General features: G+C 36.3%; 1 protein-coding gene across 2 annotated transcripts in view; it reads right to left on the bottom strand.

Moving 5' to 3' along the window:
• Usp32 (Ubiquitin specific protease 32) overlaps positions 1–23,171 on the bottom strand; it is an 82,420-nt gene that overhangs the window by 29,753 nt on the left and 29,496 nt on the right. Inside the window, exons 10-22 of one of the 2 annotated variants that reach the window (XM_083128630.1) lie at positions 20,602–20,873; positions 19,722–19,863; positions 18,467–18,607; positions 16,572–16,716; positions 14,988–15,157; positions 13,510–13,666; positions 12,547–12,685; positions 11,685–11,790; positions 10,280–10,453; positions 7,877–8,051; positions 7,143–7,294; positions 4,720–4,906; positions 2,555–2,718 (exon numbers count right to left, since the gene is read on the bottom strand). In XM_083128630.1, the coding sequence (XP_082984756.1) occupies positions 2,555–2,718; positions 4,720–4,906; positions 7,143–7,294; positions 7,877–8,051; positions 10,280–10,453; positions 11,685–11,790; positions 12,547–12,685; positions 13,510–13,666; positions 14,988–15,157; positions 16,572–16,716; positions 18,467–18,607; positions 19,722–19,863; positions 20,602–20,873 (2,124 nt within the window). The remainder of the gene's footprint in view (positions 1–2,554; positions 2,719–4,719; positions 4,907–7,142; positions 7,295–7,876; positions 8,052–10,279; positions 10,454–11,684; positions 11,791–12,546; positions 12,686–13,509; positions 13,667–14,987; positions 15,158–16,571; positions 16,717–18,466; positions 18,608–19,721; positions 19,864–20,601; positions 20,874–23,171) is intronic. The other variant, XM_083128631.1, reaches the window with a different exon arrangement.

Below are 23,171 nucleotides of genomic sequence, written 5' to 3'. Positions count from 1 at the left end.
ACCATAAAATCCAAGTTTGTCTTTCAAGTCAACTTTATGCACAGATAACTAATGGGGACTGGACCTACAGTTTAAGGGATCAAACTTGGGATCCCTTGACTAAAAGGAAACAGTCTTATCTCTACTCCATATGGAAGCCCCTTTTGTAATCTTCTGTCACCAAGAACTACAATGCGCTAACTGAATTGAACATATTATTAAAACTCTTCCTGTGGATAAAACTTTTGAGTGATTTACCTTTGCAGCAATTTCTTCATTAAGTTATTCATTTATTAAAAGCAGTGTCCAAAGTGGGGGAGGGGGAATGCATCCCCTATCTAGGCTTTTTCACTTTGATCACTCCCTAAAGCAGTACATTATCAACAGTATGACAGAATTTTATATTTGTAGAATCTCTAAAAATCAATCTATTGATAAGGGTCACCTTGTATTAAAAAGTTGTAACATGTCCGAGAGGTTGTGCATTTATGTCTGTTAGGATAATTTGTTTTCATATTTGGCGAGGGAGGAAAAAGGTATTATTTACATAGCAGAAGACCAAGTTTTAATTTTTCCAATAAATGCTAGTAACAACCTGCTCTTTATCATACTTTACATCACATTTTTATATTGCTAATACTTCACTTTCTTCAGAAAGATTGTCCCAGATTTGGAACCCTGGAAGAGTTAATTTTTTAGCTACATTATTAGATACTTTCCATGTGTTTTTGTACTTGTAGACAGTTTAATACAAAAATTAGCATTTTTTTAATTATCAGTATGTCAAAACCAACTGCATAGTAACTAATCAACCCTATCTGACCTGTCTTCTTTGGTAGGTGGTTGGTGGTTTTATGGGGTACATTTTAGCAATGGGATCAGGGGTTTGTTGCATCGTGCACTTTGGTCTAGCCTTTATTAGCAAAAGATCAATTATATTCATCCAGATAAATGACTCATCTTTTCTCACGAGTCTCATTCTTAACATATGTTTGACAAAATGCATAGTGACCTTCATAATGCAAATTGTTATAAGTTGATACACAAAGATGAAACTTTTGAGTTTCCTTCCTAATTGACCTACTGTTTATCCTCAGGGAAATTTCATCTTGGATGCAGACTGTATCTTATCACAGTTTTGTTTATAATTGTAGGTTTTGTTGAATACTGGTCATTACTGCTCCTTGTTGTCAGGAATCCTCAATAGAAATGGTGTGTGTTGTGTAATTGGCTTACGGTACTGCAATAAAATCTGTTACAGCTATTCATGATGGTTGCGGTAAACGCGGTTTAAAATTACTTACGTGAAATTTAGAAGATTTCGCACTTCCTCGTTGCACAAATTTAATGGTTCAATCCTATTAATTTCGAAGATCCACTGTCTTCATTCACAAAAGGGTACGGCGTTTGAAGCGGAGATGGTACCACGTCACTGCATTGTTTGTTCGAAATTAATAGGATTGAACCATTAAATTTGTGCAATGCGGAAGTGCGAAATCTTCTAAATTTCACGTAAGTAATGTTACAGCTATGTTTTTGATTTTGATTTGGTTTATTTTACTTTCTTTTTTCTGCCATTCTTTTGGCTAACCGTGGGGATGAGGGTGAGTGATGAAATTGATGAAGAGACACTCACAAAGAATAGCCATGGCGTTTGAACCCGGGACATCTGACATCATAGCATGCTGTGATAACCACTCTGCCACGAAGGTTGGTTGCCATTAGAGCTATGTGATAGCATGGCACACCAAGGATATATTATTGAAAAGTTAAGTTTCAATCAGGTGTTTGGGACTCTGGGCCAATGCTTTACCACTGACCTAGTATGTTCAATTCCACTGAACTAATTGAGGTTGTTTTCGAGTTTTGTTTGAACTCCACTTTATGCACAGATAATATTAGTCAGCCGCATCAAAGGTGAAATCCACCCGAGGATGACCAAGGCAATGGAGCTTCAAACATGATCAGATATAGTAAACAATAGACTCTTTTAAAAGCAAATTGGTGCATAACTTTTATTTTAAAAAACCCTATTTAAACCAACACAATTTAAGTGCAAAATACTGTAACAATAGAAAAATAACTGGAGGTGCTGGCGTCCAATCTGACTGCCATGTCTGGGACCCAAGGTAGGCAACTTCAGGTGGGAATTCTCCAACTTTGGCAATGCATAAAGTGGCTCTGGGGTTCACGCAGCCCTTAATAAATGGGTACATTGGGGGGGAGGGCAACCCTGGGGGATAAAGGTGGCCAGAGCATGGTACTGATTACATGATTTCCAAAAATGGCCAACATCAAGAATGTGTGCGGCCCTACCTCCACATCCCTATACAATATGTGTTCTCATGGTATGGTGCAAAGAGCATTAGAAACTTTACCTTACCCTACTACAGAAAAAAAGAACTAATTATTGTAAATCTAATAGTAATGACTGAAAACTGCAACATGTGCTTCTTCAACATCAAGCAATGAACACACACCACCACCTGCAACTACAAAAAAGAAAAAATAGTGACAATGATCATTTGCAATTAATCTAGAAAGAAGAGTCATGCAAACTACGTGAGTACATTACCTTAAAGCACAATATTGCAGGCATGCAGAAACTGTCGTGCCACCTTACCTCAACTGTAACACCATTGGTTACAGGGGGTTGACTAGAATCTTTATTGACGATACCATCGAACTCATTCTCATCTCCAAATGCTTTGGTGTTAACTTTTGTAGACACTACTGTTCCTGTACAAATGGAAAAACAAAGATGTTACTTGATGCCAAATAAAAAACTTTCTTCCTACTATAAGAACAAATGGCATCAAAAGCACTGAAGTTGGTAATATTTTTCCCCAGAATATCCAACACATAGCTGAAATATAGGACCTGAAGAAGGGAACAGTTGTTCCCGAAACGTTGTCGGTGTACAAAATAGATAGTCATTTTACGTAAGTAATAAATAATTTTGTATTTTTAACTTTTAGAAATACGAAAGAATATATATAAAAGTGAGTAAGGTGCATAAACCTGAAGTGTGGAAACATAGGATTGGAATGAAAACAAAGAAACAAAGCAAAATGCAAACTGAAATGTTTTTAATTTGATTTTTTAAATTAAACCTGTGAGCATTTTAAATTATGACTTTGTTATGTTCATGTTGGAACAAATCTATCGGCAAAGGCAACATTGCTCTTGAACTTTAAAATTCCGCTGAAAGCACTCTCAAATGTGCTGAGATAACGTCTTATTTGATAAACAGACAATTTTGCCAACCTTCTAATATTTAGTTTCAAAAAATATAAAACACATAATTTTTTAATTTTTTATTTACACCAAAATGGTAAATGTACTAAAAAAATTAACTGGCACACAAATGATTTCAACTTGCACTATGAACTTCATAATTCTGTCATCATCAAAAGTTCCAAAAAATGTATAACATACACATTTTCAAACACTCTCGAATACTTTCAGTGCTGCAACTGCCATCATCAAAAGTTGAAATATAATACATACAAAAAGTTTGGACACAGTTACTATGGCAACAAAGTGTAAGTTCAGGTGCCGGCCTAAGAAGACTATTCTGGCATGGAGTTTAGTTTTGATTTTTGAGTTTACATAAAAACAATATTGTGTAACTGTATGGGCGACATCCCAGATGCTGTAACCTTTGTTAATAAGGCAGTGGTCCTTCGAAATTAATTGGAAACGCCAATTAAATTTGCAAGTGGAAATACGGAACATCACCCATACAATATTAAAACTGCAATTACGGCACCCATCATGAATAACAACAATGTAGGCAGTTAAGATTTTTTTTTATATTTATACCAGGTGGCCAGAGTTACCCAACTCAGAGCCCTCTGTAGCCTGTTTGAGGCATCGCAGAACTCCGAAATTTGGTGAATCCACTATGCAGACAATGGGAAAGAGGATGGCGATAAAAAAAAAGTTCAATTTTCCGCCACCAGGTTGAAACGTGGTGCTGTACTTCCATGATGGATTGTAATAATGACGTAAACTGCTCCAATTGGTTATGGATTTGCCTTTACCTTGCAATCTTGCAATAAACAAGAGATTATTTTCTCGCAACTTCCAGCCACTAACAAATGTCTTTCTAATTAATAACTCAGCTAAATCACTTAACGTGATTATTTGTACAACCCATCATGGTAGTACAGCACCACATTTCAACCTGGTGGTGGAAAATTGAACCATCTCCATGGTCTGCATAGTGGATTCACCAAATTTCAGAGTTCTACGATGCCTCAAACAGGCTACAGAGGGTTCTGAGTTGGGTATCTTTAATTCTGGCCACCCAGTATTAAGAGTGTGGAGAGTGGTGATACAGTGGAAACAATTGGCTACATATTTACTCCACCATTTACTCATCCAATACAAGAAAGAAAATGAACAAGAAATTGTTATACTGTTGTTAAATCCTGAAATGTTCAAATAGCAAAAATTGCCCATATGCAAACGTGCTAAAATTACATATATGCAACTTTGGAACTGTACTGTGATAGAAACACGAAGAATACATTTCAACTGTCACCAATGCTGTAATGTCTGGATCAGACATTGACCTCAATGAAGGAGGATGAGGAGAGGCTAAATGATTTTTGAAAAACATTGTGAATAACAATAATAAAGCAATTACCCGAAAAATTATTTCACGACTGTAGTTGAAAATATGAATCTGCTGGCACCTGGTAAAACTATCAATTGATAAATATTTTCATTTACCTGGAGAAATCCCTACATTCTTTGGCTGGATAGAGCGTTGTATTTGAGTGAACGTCTGTGCTTCTCGTTGAGATTTGGTGCTGGATTTTTCTTCATCTGACAGACACTCCACGTACGATGGAAGCTCATAGGCAAACAGCGAACCTCCAATCAACGATTTGATTTTCTGCTCATCTGGTGGGACACACTGAAAAAAAATGGTGTTTTTATGGGATATTTTGCAACAATATTAGATACAACCAAATATATGACCAAAATTTAAACTATATCTTGTATTAGAAAAATACAGTGGAACTTTGATTTTATGCTCCCAGATTTTACATTTTCCAGCATAAAACATTGAATCTTGATGGTTCCAATATAGCAAAATATTATAAAATTTCCTCGATTTTACATTTTCCTGCATTTTAAATTTATTGAGCTTGGTCCCCTGAAAAATGTAAAATCAAGGTTCCACTGTAAGTAACAGTTCATAATTGTGGACAGGGCAAGTGCTGAAATTGTTATTAAAAAAATACTTAGGCGTAATCTGTAAAGTTTTTCAATAAAATTAAAATTTATCACTTAAATAATAAAAGCATAAGCCAATGTACTGGTAGCACTAAACAAGTAAAGAGCAACTACTGATCAAGGATCAGAGTTCAGTCGCTACTAATATTTATTTGAACTTTTCACCAATTCAAAAAGAAATAATTATTATTTGTAACCTTAATTTCTACCAGAACTTTGCACAGTAGCAACACTGATTTTTCCATTTTTAATTTGCCTAGTGTTTCATATTTTCTTCCCTTTATGAGGTATCCATAACTTTTAGGGACGCATGCTGTTGTATTGGCAAGACTCATGTATGTTTAGGATAATTTCTAAACACATCTGATTATCTGGATTAGAAATATTGAGGTTCTTCCAAATGAAAGACAATTTTGCATTTCGAACAAGTGTTCTTGAATTACCAGCCAGGTTAAGTCGATGTTGGCTTCCAACGTTTCGAGCACATACATTGCTCTCATCAGGGAATACAGAAATGGAGACCAGTGTATATGACTATGATGGGGCGGAGTTTGAAGTCTATTTTTCCTATTGGCTCATTATGTATCCTGGTGTTCGTATTGGCTGACTTTGTTTATATGGAGGAGTGTGCTCCAGGCGTGACTGAGCTGGAGTCACACGTCCCTGTTTAAATTGATGTTTTCCTGTGAAATGGCTATGACTTCTTTTACTCTTCAGTCCGTACCCGGCACATTTGGCTATTATTTTAATGTCAGCAAATAAAAATCCTGTGTTCCTCTGTGCTCTGCAAATCCTGACTTTTCTGGTCCTGATTGGACAAGACAGGACGTACCACTGAACAGCGACATACGGAACATTAGCGCAACATTAGATTATTCCAACCAGAAAAATTAAAAGAACATTCCTGATAAATAGGGCCCGAATTTATAAGCACAATCAAACAGTAAAATAAGCAAGTTAATAAGCACAAAAAATGAAAAAAATAAGCACCAAAATAAGCATAAACAAATACAGGAAAATTATTAGATCTCTTATCTTATTCAAAGCTGTTACAGTATGTAAGGAAGGTCATCCCGAGATTTTCTTGTGTGAAGCTCCTGTGTCTGTCAGTGAAGAATGATTTGTACAGTGAAAATGTTCTTTCCACGTAGCATGACATCACAGGTGCATGTGAAAAACACCACAGTTCTTCTTCGGAGAATTCCTCTTCAATGTTGTTTCTTCACCAGAAATATTTTTATAAATTTGACAGTGTTTTATAACCGGGAGTTTTCAGTAATACCTGACTGAGCTTGTCGGACACAATTATAGCAACACCGTGATTTTCTGAAGACAACATTACTGAAATTTTATCAATGAGAGAAAGCGAATGTTGCAATGGATTATTTCGAGCTTTTAACTGTGTTATATCAGGTAATTTGGAAAAATGATTTTGGATGTACTACATCTTTTCTTGGATGCTATTTCTCTCGTGCGGCTATTTAGAAGCATTGATCTCGTCATCCCAATGCCGTTGTGTGATTGAAATAGGATTGAAATATGACAGATTTGGGTAAAATATGCTATTTTAAACCAAAATCATAAAATAAGCAAGCATAACAGTTTCCTGCAGAAATAAGCATTTATAAGCACTTTCAACCTTAATTAAATAGCTCGTCAAGGTATGTAATACGAAGTATAACCTTTCTCCTTACCATTAGAAGTCTGGAAAAGAATATGCATTTCGCTTACAAATCCGGGGTCTAATGATAAAATATCCAGCAACCCTTAAGCGCTACGAAGTAGCACATAATTTTCGATGCAACAAATCTCTTTTCAATAACTGAAGGCATAAATACATTGTACTTAACACGAAAAGAAAGAAAACTATGAATGGTAACAGTTAAAATCAAAAAGACTAATCTCGTGCGTACCTTTATTTGAGCACCTGAAACTTCTGCAAGCATTAGATGATGAGAAGAAATCCCACACAATGGTGCCAAGTGACTTTTTACATCGCTGTATTTTTCATCCATGTTCAAACGTAAACCATATTTAATAGGAACAGAACCATCTAATCGAATCACTGAAATGGAAATGAAATACAAACACAATTAACAACAGAGACACATATTTACAGTGAATAAAATAACAAAATTTCAGTACAAAAACTGGGCACATTTTGGAATCAACGTATATAAAATGGCATTTCAGTGTCAAAATGATAATAAACTAAATTTGATTTTAAAAACTACACATATTAATAAAATAAAGATTTCCCTTCTAGTAGCACATTTACGTAGTTGTCAGAGTATTAAGTTTATTCCTGTGTAAAGGAGTCCATTTTTGTTTCTCAAATGTTTACAGAAGAATTAATCAATATTCTCTCCATGATTTGCATAAATCACAGCATAGTTCAGACTTTAAATTTTGTGTTTTACGAGTTTATTTCACATTTTTGCAGTTCATATCACATTATTTCACGATAAATATGGTTGGAAATGCACCTTTCAAAAATATGAAAAATGAACATTATGGTGGGTTATTTCACATTTAGGGTTTCCATCAAAAACTAAATATGCATGCCTCTACTTATCACTCAACAATATCTGAGCACAAAAACTGTACAGACTGCATAATATAAAGATAATAACCCTTGGAAACTTACCAATAACTTCAATGTGAATGTAGCTCTCCATTGGCAATGGCAAGGATAAGTAGTTGAAAGGGTCAAATCTCACACTTTCGTGGCCACACACTTTGCATGTTACCTTTGACTTCAACTGCCCATGAAACAGATCCACTATTATAGACTTATTCCGAAGTATATGGTTCTCCCATGCCTGAAAGTAGGTGTTCAATAACATCAAAATTCTTCCAAAAAATTAAATTCAACAAACCCAGAATGAAAACCATATAACTTGGTTAAAAGTTCTATTCCTATTTTAAAGTAGACATTTGTTGTGAATTTGCGGTCATCAATTCTGTAATAATTCACATTAGCTGCTGTACTTAGTGGTGTATTTCCTTCTTATCAAATATTCTGACACTTGTGGACAGATTTGATTGATTGAATTGGTGTTATAAGTCCACTTTATGCACAGAAAGGCTAGTTGGGACTGGACCTACAGTTTAAAGTGGGATCCGAACCACTGTGACTCCACCGGGTATCAAACCAGGGACCCCTTGATTACAAGGTGACGATGCTACCATTACACCATCGGGGAGGCTACTTGTGGACAGAGAAGGAGATCTTGAAATAGGAATGCAGGTGCGACTTCCAATCGGGCAATGTCATTGCTGAGTAATGAAAAGTGAGACACATTGGCCGGGAAAAAGTTGTGGCTGATCGGGGAGTTCCGATTGGGGATCATTGGGAGAAGGTGGTGCCAGGGAGAGAGAGAGAGAGTGGCATGCTGGAAGTGAGGAGGTACCAGGTAGGAAAGAGATTGTGTTAGGTAAGTGAGAGGGGTCTTTTTCCTGTCCACGTTCGGGTCCGTATGATCTGGGTGTTGTAATAAATATTGGGTCAGAAATTAATGCAAGTATCTCTACCTCTATATCCCCATACTGCCAATAAGGCAGTTCAACACACTGTATACAAAATCTTTTCAGCCACTGCTAAATTATCTTTCATGGTGCGAGCCTCAATGCCAAGTCTGTTTTCAGAACCAAATTTAAAATTATGAAAAAGGTCCCCCACGTTCTATTACTTCATATAACCACAACAGCAATCACATAACTAATAGCACAGATAAAGGGAATGAGGTAAGGAAAGCCCCTTACCATAGGCAAAATCTACATGATTGAGGACTAAAAATCCCTTGCCTATGTTAAAAACTGAAACTGTAGAGGGGCATTAGCAAATATAAGGTCAAAATCGTGTTACAGCAGGGTGTCTACCAAAATAACAAATCCAAAATTCTTGACTTTTTCTTGACCTTTCTGTCCCTTTTCTTAACATTTATTTAATCACCCCCTACTACATATAATTGGAAATTAAGAAGAAGAAAAAATTATTCAGTGAAAAAGCCCTACCACAAGGTCGGTTAGGATGAAAACTGCTGTACTTCAACAAGAAATTTAGACTTACTTTAATTATTAATTGCATGTAAAAATTAATGTTTCAGACTTCATTCTGGATGAGGAATGGCCACATTACTTTAATATTTTTACAAAACTTGACGCATACAAGTTGAGTTGAGTTGGGTTGAGTTGGTGTTTTAAGTCCACTTTATGCACAGTAAGGCTAATCGGGACTGGACCTACAGTTTAAAGTGGCATCCGAACCACTTGTGCCTCCACCGGGTATTGAACCCGGGACCCCTTGATTACAAGGCGACGACGCTACCACTGCGCCATCTGGGAGGCCACGCATACAAGTATGTAATTCTTAAGAAACAAAATGAAAAAATCTGAACCACAACTCAATACAATTTTAGATTTCCAAATTTTCAATTTTATCAAATCCCAGTGCAAGTACGTATATAACAATGTAAATTCTGTATACCGTAAAAAAATAACAAAAATTCTTGACCACAAGCATAATTTCTTGACTTTTTCATGACTTTCTTGACTGGTACACACTCTGTAAAGAGGATTATACTAGCTGTAGGTCCAGATGCCCGAACCTTGTTGGCCTGCTAACATTGCAGGTGCTTATTTCCACAAGCACTTATGTAAAATTCCAGCTTCCACTCGGCACCCAACTACACACAACTGCCCTTCATTCGGCTCTTTGTGCTCTGTAAAGGAAACTGTATCACCTGTACTTAAAGCTCACGTATCTACAGTGTCCAAGTTCAGCATTAACTTTACTGGACAGCACTTAAGGAGTAAACTGAAAGCATTTTATCCTCAGCATTCATACATTTATTGCATGCAATGTTTGATAGCTTCTTTCGGAGCTTTAATATACTGTAAAAAATCTGAATAACCAATCCCAACTTGTGGCCAACTAGTCACCCCTGAGAAAATAACGATGCTTAATTGCGTTAATTCCATAATTCATCATCATCACAATTAACCGATGAAGTTAGAAAAAACTACATGCATAATATAATATACTTACCTCTTGAGCAACAATAACATCAGGCCTACCGTCACTATCCTTCAACTCTACATAAGGCTTATCGTGTACCCTGTTTAGATCCTCATGTAGACCGTCAAGGAGAAAAGCTAACAGTTCCTGAGAGTCGTGCTGCTGGAAGCCATTGAACCTAGGAGCATACTTTCCAATGGTCCACTGAAACAATCAAAACAGTCAGTTGTAACTTCAAAAAATTGGTGCACAAAAATTGTATTACGCACACATAAATGTCTCAAGTCTGGTGTCTTTCATTAATTTTACCCCGGTTTCATTTTTTACACAGTGTTAAAATACAGAACCAATTACCGTATTTCACTGCATAATCGTTGCAGATATTATGCCAAAAAGGTGGGATGCAACCATTATGCATATCTTTTATTTTTATTTTTATTGTGCTGGTATTACTGGCACAATAAAATACAAGTTACCGGTAAAAATAATTTATTACTAAACTGTCTGGTGCGAGATTAAGACTCAAGGAATATTCATGAATATACATTAAAATGAAATAGTGTAAATCAACACATAATTTCCACGTGACAGATAAACATATTTCCGATCTGAAAAAATAAGCTAACAAATTAGTTGTTGATTTGTGCATTATACTCAAAGTATTACACTTGAAAAAAAAATGTAGTACAGTGTCGCAAAGTAAGGACTTAGAAAATTTAATTTTTTGTCCCTGAAGATTCTGTACATTGGTTTAGTTAACTGATTTGCTGATGCGACAATTACGCATCACAAAGGTTACAAACCAATTTTTGGATTGAAAAATGGGGTGCAACGATTATGCTGTGAAAAACAGTACTATATATATATTAGGGACAAAACAGATTAATGAGTGGTAACAATTAAGATAGGGATTTATTGCGTCACTAAAATTGCCAATAACAATCAGCATACTTATTAAAATCAACACAAAACAAGCAAACGACACGATAAAAAACACCTTAAAGGTCTTTCTTAGCTTTCTATTCCATCTGTTTTTTACTGTCATAAAACAATCAGCATATTGATGAGATGCAATATTTCTATAAATAGTATTTAAAGTAGTGCACAATTTTATTAGTTTTTTTGTTATTTTTATGAATAAAAAGGTACAGTTCACATACTCTGCTTTTGTAATGATAAATGTCAAAATACAGAGTTGATTCTTCCGAGGTGACTGAACCATTGGCTCTTTAAGGAATGTTTGCAGATCAGTAGAATTACACTCATCCATACTGGCAAACACACACAAAGAGGGGGCTTCAGTTTTACATTCCTGGATTATAATACATTTTCCTGCATTATATGTTCTTTACGCACCTCAGAAAAATGTATAACCGAGGCTGCATTATACATGAATAAGATGGATGGTACAATATGGTAGGAAATTCCCACTCACCCTGAGTTTCAGTGGTGCAATAGTTTTGGCAGTTCCACTCCAAATATCATGAATCAAATCTCCATACCTCTTAGCTATGTGACCTTTCATTCCCAAAGGATTTGTTCTGGAAGAGAAACCATAGTAACTTAACAAGTGTAATCATTACGGGAATATATTTCTTGGAAGTTCCCAGGATCACAAAAATGTTAACTATTAAATTAAAGAAATTCAGCTTATCACAAAAATCTTCAACAAAACATTTATAATACACATAAATATTCTGACTTGAAATTTGAAAAAGTATACAAGGCAGCCACAAATTCTGGAACCAGTGGGAGTGAGCTATGACCAAGTGGAGATTATTTCTTTCTCTCTCACTGAGCAAGTATTCTTAATTCAGTGCACAAAAATCCTGCATGTAGATCATTTCCAGGGAAGGACGACCACTGCAACGATCACTCTGGATCCTATCATTTTGAAGAGAATTCAAGGATACATGTTGAAACATTTGATGACGTGTGTTGAGACTAGTATCGGACATTTGGAGCAGGTTTACATTAAGAAAATGTTCTCTCCATCAGTTCTCCCATTTGTTCCAGCCTTTTTTGACCACCCTGTACATAAAATTTAAGTGATACTTTTGCATGTCATTTAAATTGTAATTTTCTTCACCTCCCAGCATTAATCATTACAAAAACTTGATTCAGTTCAAGGTTATCACATGCTCATACCAGCAGTAAAAAAGTCAGTATTTTGATCTGTTCACATTGAAATACAATCAAAATTATTTTAATCAGCATATTAGCTTATTCATATAATCATCAATGTCATGATTTAGAATGAACCTTTTCTAATTCAGTCAGCTGTAAAAAATACATACCTGTTAAGCTCATACAAATGCATGTTTCCTGTGAAATACTGTGTGAGTGATCTGGTGTTGCTAACACATTGTAAGGCAGCATTCATAAAGCATGTATTCCCCAAGTTGTTCAGGCCAGTAGCACCTTTTTCCGAAGGAACTGTTATAAAGTAATACAAGACAATAAAAATTAATATTCATAGTTAGGGACCTCCACCTTTCACTGCATTGTAACCTGGTCATATTTATTAGCATACAGAACATATATTTTACAAACAAGCATGGAAAATACACCACCGACTGTGATTCTCTATTAGCACGTAGTTTTAATTGGACATGATCCTCGTCTAGTGCTCATGCTTCTAACAGTACATTTTGAAATTTATGTTTGCTGGTTGCGGGTATCTAACCCACAAAGAACCTGTGATTTACTAAAAATCTGGTATGTTCAAACTACTCCACAGCACACCGCAAATTCTACGCTACTTTTTGTTCCATTTATTCTGAAATATTTACAGCAGAATTAATCCATCTTCTGTGATTTGCATCACTGGATAATCAAGAATTCAGGAAGTGTCACATCAGTAAATAAACTCTAAATTTCGAAATACGTAGAATTTTCAGCAAAAAATGCTGGCTCAACCAGGACTCAAAGCAGGGTCTTTGGCATTGCTCTACCAGTGAGCTACAGAGCCAGCCTTGTCGAGACTGCATTTTTGACTGAAAATTCTACGTAGTACATCTCCTGTGTGTACCAAATCTACATGTAATCTAAATTTCATGTTTAAGAATTTATTTCACATTTCGTGTTTCCATCAAAAACAAAATGTGCATGCCTCTACCTATTTGTGGGTATTACCCCCACACCCCCTATAAGCCTTCATGGCATGGTGCTATGAACAGGGGAGCACTTTACCTTTTTTTTACCTCTACCTATTTGCATTGCATGTTAAACATGGAAAAGGGTGTTAATGCTACACTCACCCTGCTTTCTCTTGTCCTGGAGCTGAATGGCAAGGGAGCCCATTTCTTCAGGCCACGTCAAGTCCTTATTCCGAACCTCAATGAGCAGCTGGTCATCGTCCCTCACACCAAGTTCCTCCAGGGTCAGCTCCTCATCCTCCAGACACTGCATGTTGTTCTACAACAGAACAGTACTTACTACTTAAGGTGGCAGAATTAATAATAAAAAATATGTACTTTTAGTGGCATGCATCTAACATAAGTCATATAAATAAGTTAAATATTCCTACTGATTAGGGATGGGTCGATATGAAATTTTTCGGATACCGATAAAGTACAGACACAGAATTTACTTATACAGATAACCAATATTCTACCGTTCCAATATAATATTCCAAATGCTCCATACAAACCTGAATGGTTCATTGACCTCCTTAATCTGTGTGACTGCAATGCCAAAGAAGCTGCATATTTAGACATTTACTTTTAACAAAAAGTAAGGCACAGAAATTATATGTTTATATCCATAAAAATCACAACAAAATGGCAAAATATTACCCCAAATTATAAGATATTTATAGATATATTGGATTGGTAAAATTATCGGTAATTTTAAGGATAAACTGATACAGCAATATGCCTATATCGGTCAATACCATAGAATACCGATTAATCTGTCCCATCCCTACTACTGATAGCTGCATGTGCAAGGAACAGTAAACAAATGAAGAGAAACATTTCTGACTACAAGATCTGGAAGCTTTCTGTGGCTCAATGAAGATCCACTTGACATATTTTAAGTAATTTCTTACTCATTTTGGTGCCCTGAATTGGCAAATGCCCTCAAAATGTACTGTGTCATTTTTAATTTTTCTAAAATTGCAAAAATGAAAAAAGTTTCCATTTCCAAAGATACTGAAAATATTAATGTGATGTAAAAGTAAATTACATTATCTTACCCAAATTTCTATGAATGTGGGAGCTCAAATTTTTAATTAATATGCATATCAGGAATGTCATTTGTGTGTATTTTTAAGATCTCTGTAACAAATTTATTCAAAATGATGCAATTAGGTCAAAAAAATAAACAGAAACATTGACCAATTTTCTCAATTTTTAAACGCAACAAGAAAGTAATATCGAGAATTATCATTTCACTAAAAAGAGATGTAGAGTAGTGGTAGTATGTTACAATAATAACAAGAGGCAGGGAATCTACATGCCACTATGATACAAAGGTTGCATTTACTTCTGAAGCCTTGTTTCCAAGTGATCATACCAAGTTAACTGGTCCCTTTTCCGTGTGCCATCACTTGCTGCTTGTCACTTGGGTTTGAAAGTTATCTTAGAAATTAATAACCACAAACTTACAGTCAATAGAGAACTCTCCTAGTGTGCCACCTCTTCTCTCGAAGCTACTAATTGCCGTGTACTCTAGTTACACGCTAACCAGCAATGTAAAAATGGACCCACAGTCTACCTGTGGTCGAGACCCTCACCTCATCTCTGAAAAGCCACAGCCTGGTATCTTCTGGACGTATCCTCAGTCGAGCACACAGGAAGTCGTACACCTGTTTCACCGTTGCCATGCGACTGAAAGCAGCCACGTACGCCAAGTAGCGTTTGGGAGGTGTTGGAAGATTTGCTACGTAGGCGTAACCTGTTGTGCCTACAGCAAGCAATAAAAAAAAAATGTCACAAATTTTACTCTGCCAAGTTTGCTTTTCTGTTAATTGTAGATTTAAAATTTCAGATTTCAAAATTTACTCACACAATTTACCTTGTTCCAATACAAATAAATGTCACAAACCTTTTCACTATATTTTTAATTTTTTCACTCATACTCTTGACAAACATATAATCAAGGCTTCATTCTATTTAGATAAATAAGACTGTATACTGAAGCATATTGGCATCTTTAATCTGTAAATAATACAGTGAGATATAAGAGTTCGGTGGTGTAATATAACACATGCATAGCAAAATATTCTCAGCTGTCATTCACATTGTCTGGAGATAAAAATGAAACAACACAATGAAACACACTAAAAGTCCAAACTTTCATGGATTTCTCACATTGTCAAGGGAAATCCAGGAAAACTAGAAACAAGGAGGGTGAGGGAGGGAGGGATGGACACTCACTCACTCACTCTCTGAGGGTGTCTCCAGGTCACTGCAAAATGTTTACATATAAACAATAAACCTGAAGTTTCTCTTGTAGTTTACGGTTATTACAAGCATAAGAACAGAGTTTTTCATTGTGACGTTTTCAACCTGCTTCCTTGTTCTTACTTTTGCAAGTGAGAAACCCAAGAAACATCAGGTTTCCACTATCTTTTATTGTTCTGTGTTAATTTTTATTTCTGGACAGTGACACGTAAAATCGATTTGCTTTATTTGACTTCGCTTTGTGCCACTTTTGGCTAATTGCAAAGATGGGGATGAGTGATGATATGATGAAATTGATGAATTGACACTCACAAACATCCATGCCTAGGCTGAGATTAGTAACCGGGACCCCTGGCATCGTAGCACAATGTGCTAACCACTCTGAAACGGGGGCTGGCTAGTAACAGCATGTGACTTGAAAAGGTATTCAGGTAAATGCATTATAACCTTTTGCTGACCAATTTCACCAATTATATGCACCAATTTACCAGTGTTTTGCTTCAAAATATTCAAGAATTACATCAAAATATATTAAAAAAAGCTGTTATGTAATCACAAAATACAGTTTCTCACACAACATTGGTAGAAATCAACTGCAAACTTTGAATTTTGCATAGTTTCCATGACAATTACATTCTGTGAAAGTGCCATATGACATTTTTTGGAATCCCGCAAAATATTAAAATGGTATTGGCCACTATCAGTGTATAAAATCCAACCAATACCAACAACACTTTTATTTGCCAATACTGATACATCGACATCGGCTAAGCTGTAATTTTAACATTAACTCAATAAAGATTACAGACTACTTGCAGAAATAATGCAATTATTAACTATGATAAATCTATTAAAAGCCATTAAATCAAGCAGTTCTATTTCAAAGACAGAACAAACAACTGATATGTACTTACTGAGAGCTGCGGCCCCATAACCCCCAACCATTCCCGACCACGTGGTTTGAGGGTTCCTGTTCTGCTGGGCCTGATGACGCAGAAGTCGTAAGTTCAGAGGATACAGCTCTAGGTCCACATGTTGGCTATTTTTTGGAAGTATTACCTGAAATAGCAACAAGTTTCTTCTTTTACCCATCTACCTTGCATGTACTTAATACTCATTCCAAAACTATCAATCACATTGTATAAGGATGCGATCTGGTTCTGCTGATCTACATCCAGGCTTGTAGTGTATCATCACATTGCCTATTGAATCATAGCATGTGAGGCACCTAGCATCAAAACCCTCCAAACTTAGTCAAATTTTCAGGAAATTCTGTACTTGATTAACCATGCAGTGTAGGTAAATCATTTCTAATTCTTCATTTACCATAAGGTATAAAGTTCCCCGTGCACATAACACCATGACATGAAGGGACATTTACGGGATGTGGGGATAGGGTTCCACATATTCTCAATCTGTCATTTTGGAGGTGATGTCATCAGCACCACTCTCCAGCCACCTTTACGTGCCTGCCCCAGAGCCACTTTATGTGGGGACAAGGGTGGAAAAATTCCGACCTTAGATCAGCCACCCCGGGAATCAAACCTGGGTCTCCCGCATGATAGTCGGACACCCTACCAACTAGATCACCGTGGCTGCATACATGCAAGCGAAGTAATTACGTCATGAAGCTTTCCTGGTGATGAATGACGAAAAGATTCTCTCGGGCAATCAACCCGGGGAGACTCCAAGCTTGGAATCTATTCCACAACTCACATGGTCAATAGCCCGAGAGAATCTTTTCATGGTAGTAATTATTCTTGCAGTATTACGTGTGCCTCAGTTCGTAAACAAGCACACTATAGGGAAACATTGACTGGACATGGAGGATTCTGATACCAAAATAAGGATTTGTCAGATTTTGTTTTCAAATTTAACTATCTGCAACCTGAATGCAGTTGATTTCTATTACACTAAAATAAGAAAGGATACATGAACTTAATTTGTTTACATGTTTACAACTAGGTTTATTACTTAAATAATTAATACATTGTATGAGTTGTAATGATAAGTATTATTGATATCTAACATATTTCCTTGTCCATATTGAAAGACAATGAAATAATTCAAGGTTAAATGGCCATGCTATTTAATAATGCATTCTGATTGGATGACAGGATGAGGCAAATTTTGATTATGAAAAATGTTAAATCTGTCAAGGATATGGGAATGTTGAAACTAAGCATTGCTTTCAACATTAGTTTCCATGATCATGTGCTGTATTGTGGGGGGGGGGGGGGGATGCAATTTCCCAATTTCAGAACAGCGCACATGATTTTGCAATGCAATGTATTAGGGATGGGCCGATATGAAAATTTGGCCGATACCGATAAAGTACCGATATAAAATTTACCGATACCGATAACCGATATTCTAACGATCCGATATAAAATTAGAAATGGTCCTTGAAGAACCTGAAAGGTTCACTGACCTCTTTAATAAATGTGTGTTTCAAGGTGACTGCAGTGCAAGAGAAATTGCATATTTAGACATTTACTTTTTTTAGAAAGTAGGGCATGTATATTATCCATAAAAATTACAACAAAATGGCGGAATTTTGCACTAAATTATCAGAAAATAATCGATATATCGGATCGGTAAAATAATCTGTAATTTTACCGATACACCGATATGCCTATATCGGCCGATACCGTTAGAGTACCGATTAATCGGTCCCATCCCTACAATGTATTAAAGTAAAACATTTGCCAAATAACTGGCAAATCAACCTTGTATGTCATAATCACTTACCAGAGGTGCTTTTAACAAGCTTTCACAGGCAAATGTTATTTCAAGAAAGCAATCATACCTGTCTTGGCAAGGCAGGAGTGCCACCGTACCACTGGAACAGAGCCTTCCATAGGGAATCAGGAACCAATTCAAAATCACGTCCCTTCACGAGCACCATGTTCTGCTTCAACCTTCCTCCCTCTCCGGTTAGTGTTATTACCTGCAACACACAATTACATTGGAACTTACTGAAAAGATGTGAGAAATGCGCCTCAACCAGAGGTTGAACTTGATCTTTGGTATTATGTCCCGATTCTCCAAGCTACCAAATCAACTTCTGGCTTTGGCTCAATTTATAACTATTTAAAAACTGCAAGCCTCTCTCAGCACTTGAACCAAAATAAGACTAATTTTCTGTTGTGGAATTCTGGGAGATGTAAATATGATTAAAATGCTTACAGCTTGACCAAGATGAGAAAAACCTCTGGCACTGTTCTCAAATTTTCAACCAAAAGTGAGCAGAAGGAGAGCAGGAATGCAATCAGTTGTTTACCATGTAACCCTACCCTTGAATTGCCAAAATGTGTCATGTTCTTTAACATGCTGTCATCACATTTATTCAGTGCCAAGTGTTTTCATTATTATGAATGGAAAAAAATATACACAGTGGAAGCAGAGATGTAATATTCCATGTTGTTGAAAGTTTGACACAACTGGAAAAAATGAGATTTTTCTTCACTCTGTGGAAAATTAGCATTTTTTTATAAAAATGAAATTTGGGACCATACTGTGGAAATGACACATTATATGCATTTTAAAGGCTTAGTTCTGTGTGAAAATACCAAAATTCTCGATACGTTTTATCTGGTTTGGAAACTGCAAAAAGCGATAAAATTTGTCATTCAAAGCAAAGGAGGGAAGTTATACATATGACAATATGTTGGTGCTCTGGCTAAAGCAAAGGAGAATTGAAAGGAGAAAAGAAATGAAGGTCCACTTTAGTTTGCAAATTTGCCAGTGTGTTTCTCACCTTGGTTGAGCTGTAGGTACGTGAACACTAGTGCCATCTCTCTGAAAGCAAGAGAACTAATTCAAATTGCTATCTTTATGAAATAGTTTATAGAATACAGAATACGTTACAACGAATAACAACAATTGCACGGACCAAACTTGTGTCCTTAATAAGGTTTGATCCTTGTTTGAGTCACCATTTGCAGCCAAAGAGGTGTATATCTTCTGTGTGCTATAAGCTTTACATCTTCAGAACCACACACAACAGAAATCTCAGAAACATGATAGTTGGTAAGAGTAACGTGAACTTTTTTTCAAAGTACCTTGTACGTTGCTGGAGCTATAAGAACAGAGTTATCTATCGGTCCTGGACGAGAAGGTGGTCCTGCCACACCACCAAGTGAATTCACTAGCTTTCTGTTTTGCCTGGGGGAATGGCTTGGACTAGGTGTGCCGCTAGAAGGCCTGAAACGAAATAAGACACCATAAATTTCTATGTTTCAATTTAGTTACAATCAACATGCTGTTATTGTTGCTGAAGGTAAAACATTAAGATTGAACTCTTACCAACATTGACACGTAGTCCTTACCATGCTCATCGAAAGTCTTACTGATACAGACACCTAAAATTGTAAACAAAAAATTTCAAAATGTGCTTTGTGTTGTTATATTTATTACATATTTTGATACATGTGTGTGTGTGTATTTGTCAGGAGGAGAAAAAAAATGTCTTTAACAATGTATTTGAATTACAAAACAATCAGGATAGGAACAATAATAGACCAAAGAAATCCAGTAAACAATGGGAGCTCAAAAATTTAAATTCCTTGCTTTTTCTTCCTGTTATACATGATTATGTTAACATTCTATCAGAAGATCTAAGTTTGTTTCAATCAAATTAGATCCCGTGTTTAGCTCTAAGTTAGGGAAACCAAGATGTATATTGCCATTAACCATATCTAACCTTTATACATAATATCATCATGATTAATGTTGGTGAAATATCTTTTCTATGGCAAAATATATCTGTCACAGCTTTGCTTTTCGTGTCTATTGTGATTACCCTTCTCTCTCTCCCTCCACACACAGATACATGATCACTTCTACCTCTCGTTGGACCTGCAGTTTTGCATAACCCAATTTATGCTACCCTCCCTACTGCAAATACTGACACAACAGGATAACCCAATTCACTCGGTGTACCTGGAACAATCCTGGCCCAGCACAGTCAGGGAGTTAGTGCTGGCTTTCTTTGGACTGGATGTCTTTTGCAGATTATATCTGCAGGAATCCCCATCTCCACCATCACCTGGAAGACTGTTGATGCCCGTCACAATGACGCTGGAACAATCGAGAGCCACCGTGTTCTCAAGGTTATTCTGAGACCTCTTCTGGAGCCTTGACCTCTTCAAGCTGCCGTAATTACTGCTGACGGGGCTGCTGTTCGCTGTACTCAGAGGACTCTCACTCCCAGGCTGAGAATTAACGTATTATTAATATTATTATTATAGTTCAATTCATTTATATTTTGTTAAAACATGTCTTTTTTCCAATTTCTCTTCCATCTACTTACTGAAGTATATTGTCATATGAGAACTAGATGGACACAACTACAATTTATCAAATTTTCAGGAGAGAGGAAATAATGTATTAATAGGAATATGTGACTTAAAGAGAGTCAGTAAATTGGAAGATACGTGACTCCACTTTACTGCTAAGCATTAGAAGTGAAAATATGTCGCTCCGACTCCAGAGGAGATTATTTAAACAAAACGGAAAACTGAATTTTTGGAGTTATGTTGCTCGGGTTCTCATGTGACAACACGTGCTTTTTACAAGCAATAACTTACAGCCTCATTTATTTGAAAGAATTTGAATTTAAAATTTTGGGTGCGTCAGCACTTAGGCTATTTTGCACACGTCACGTTATACGGGATCCAGCCCGTTACCATAACTAAAATAACGTAACTGCAATGTCATGTAAGTAAAACATTGTGACTTCTGAGGCTGTAAAAGGGCACTCGGCACACACAAGAACAACGTAAGTTCAGACGCCACAGCCTCGTTAGTCTGGCAAATGCAGTCCAGGACGTACTAGGTGGAAGTGAGGTTGACAATTGGTATACCACATGGAAGGTCACCCCTCACTCCCCAGCCTCATTTATATTGAACAAAATTTACAACTTGTAACAATAGCATTCTTATTCATGTTATGCGACTTATGGACAAAAATATGGAAACACCTGCAAAGAAAAGCTGGAATGGTGTAGCTAATAAGATGAAGGACCGCATTTAGCTTCCATAACGGCCTGCAGTCTCCGAGGAATAGACAAATACAAGTCCTGGATGGTGATAATGGGATCTTGCACCATTCTTCATGCAAAACATGGTCACAACCCTTCTCGGTGTCCGTCTGTCTCTGTCACGGAGGCGCATTTTCATCTACGCAGGTGTTGATTTGATGATGTCTTTCCGGAAACACAATTATGTCATCATGAACTTGGATCGAGTCCCTCTCGGTACGCCAATTAACGTGGCTACTTTGGTAACAGAGACGCCTCTTGCAGGCACCAACAACTTGCCCTCTTTGAAACACCAGCTTCGACATGATTCAGCATCAACTGCACTGCACGCAATCTACAGCACAACTGTTGACTCCTACCAGTCCGACAGGGTCCTATCTCACGGCGCAAAACAAAAAAATGCCGCAACGCGTCCGATTTCAAGTGGAAAAATTGTGTCGATATCACCCATTCCGATGTCATGGTGTTTCCATATTTTTGTCCATCCCCTGTATATATCCAAGGAATGATTTTTCATTCGATGTGAATGGTGAAAATGGTGACCGAAATTTATTGAATAAAATAAACCATTACATGGATACGTAAATACATTTTGTGTGTATATTAATAACATTCTTACATTACAAGAATAATTTTTAGTTTCATAAATCCAAAGTCAATATGTTACATAAGAGCCTAATACCCTGGAAAACAGCATGGGTGTCTAAGGGCCAAAGAGATAAAGTATATTCAGGGTTCCCACGCAAACTCCAAATCCATTTTCCCTGAGTTTTCCAGAATCCTCATATTTTTTCCAGAGTATTGAATGCACAGTAAATGACTACTATAATTTTACAATGGCCTCCTCCATTTCCCCTCATAGCCATACCATCCTCACCTTCTTTATTACTGTTGTAATATGTTATGATGCAAATAACAAAACTAGTTCAATAATGAAATAAAATTACACTTCTTTGCATGTAATTAAGAACAAAGATGAGCAGTTTTCTAGAACTTTAAACAACTCTGAAACAATTTCTAACATATCTGATATAGAACATTGAAATATTTTCACACTTTTCATAGATGTTTATAAATGGATACAATATCAATTAATCTGTAATGTGTACAATAATAATTAAGACAAACAAATTATTGGAATTTTTAAAACATAAAAATGAAGTGACAATTATTAGTACCAATTTAAAAAGGAATAATAAGTTACTGAGACTGAAATATAAAACAAGAAATGTACTTAATGTCGGATACAGCAAATTAAGAAACTTTACTTCTCAGAAGCTTCAAGTTTTTTTAATTGTTCTGCAATAAGCCTTTGCTTCTTCTTGCATCTTTTGTTGTTTGGCTAGTAAAGCACAGATCTCACTTGCTTCACATTTCATTTCTTTCCTTTTGTTTTCTTTGTAATCTCATTTCTTTCTCATCTTCTGCAATGCTTCTTCGTATCTAATACGTGCACCTTTAACACTCTGG

This window comes from Lepisma saccharinum, chromosome 9, assembly GCF_977018435.1.
Source record: "Lepisma saccharinum chromosome 9, izLepSacc3.1, whole genome shotgun sequence".
Taxonomy (NCBI): Eukaryota; Metazoa; Arthropoda; class Insecta; order Zygentoma; family Lepismatidae; genus Lepisma; species Lepisma saccharinum.
The sequence above is the reverse complement of the archived record's forward strand: the minus strand, read 5'-3'. Positions and strand labels throughout refer to the sequence as shown.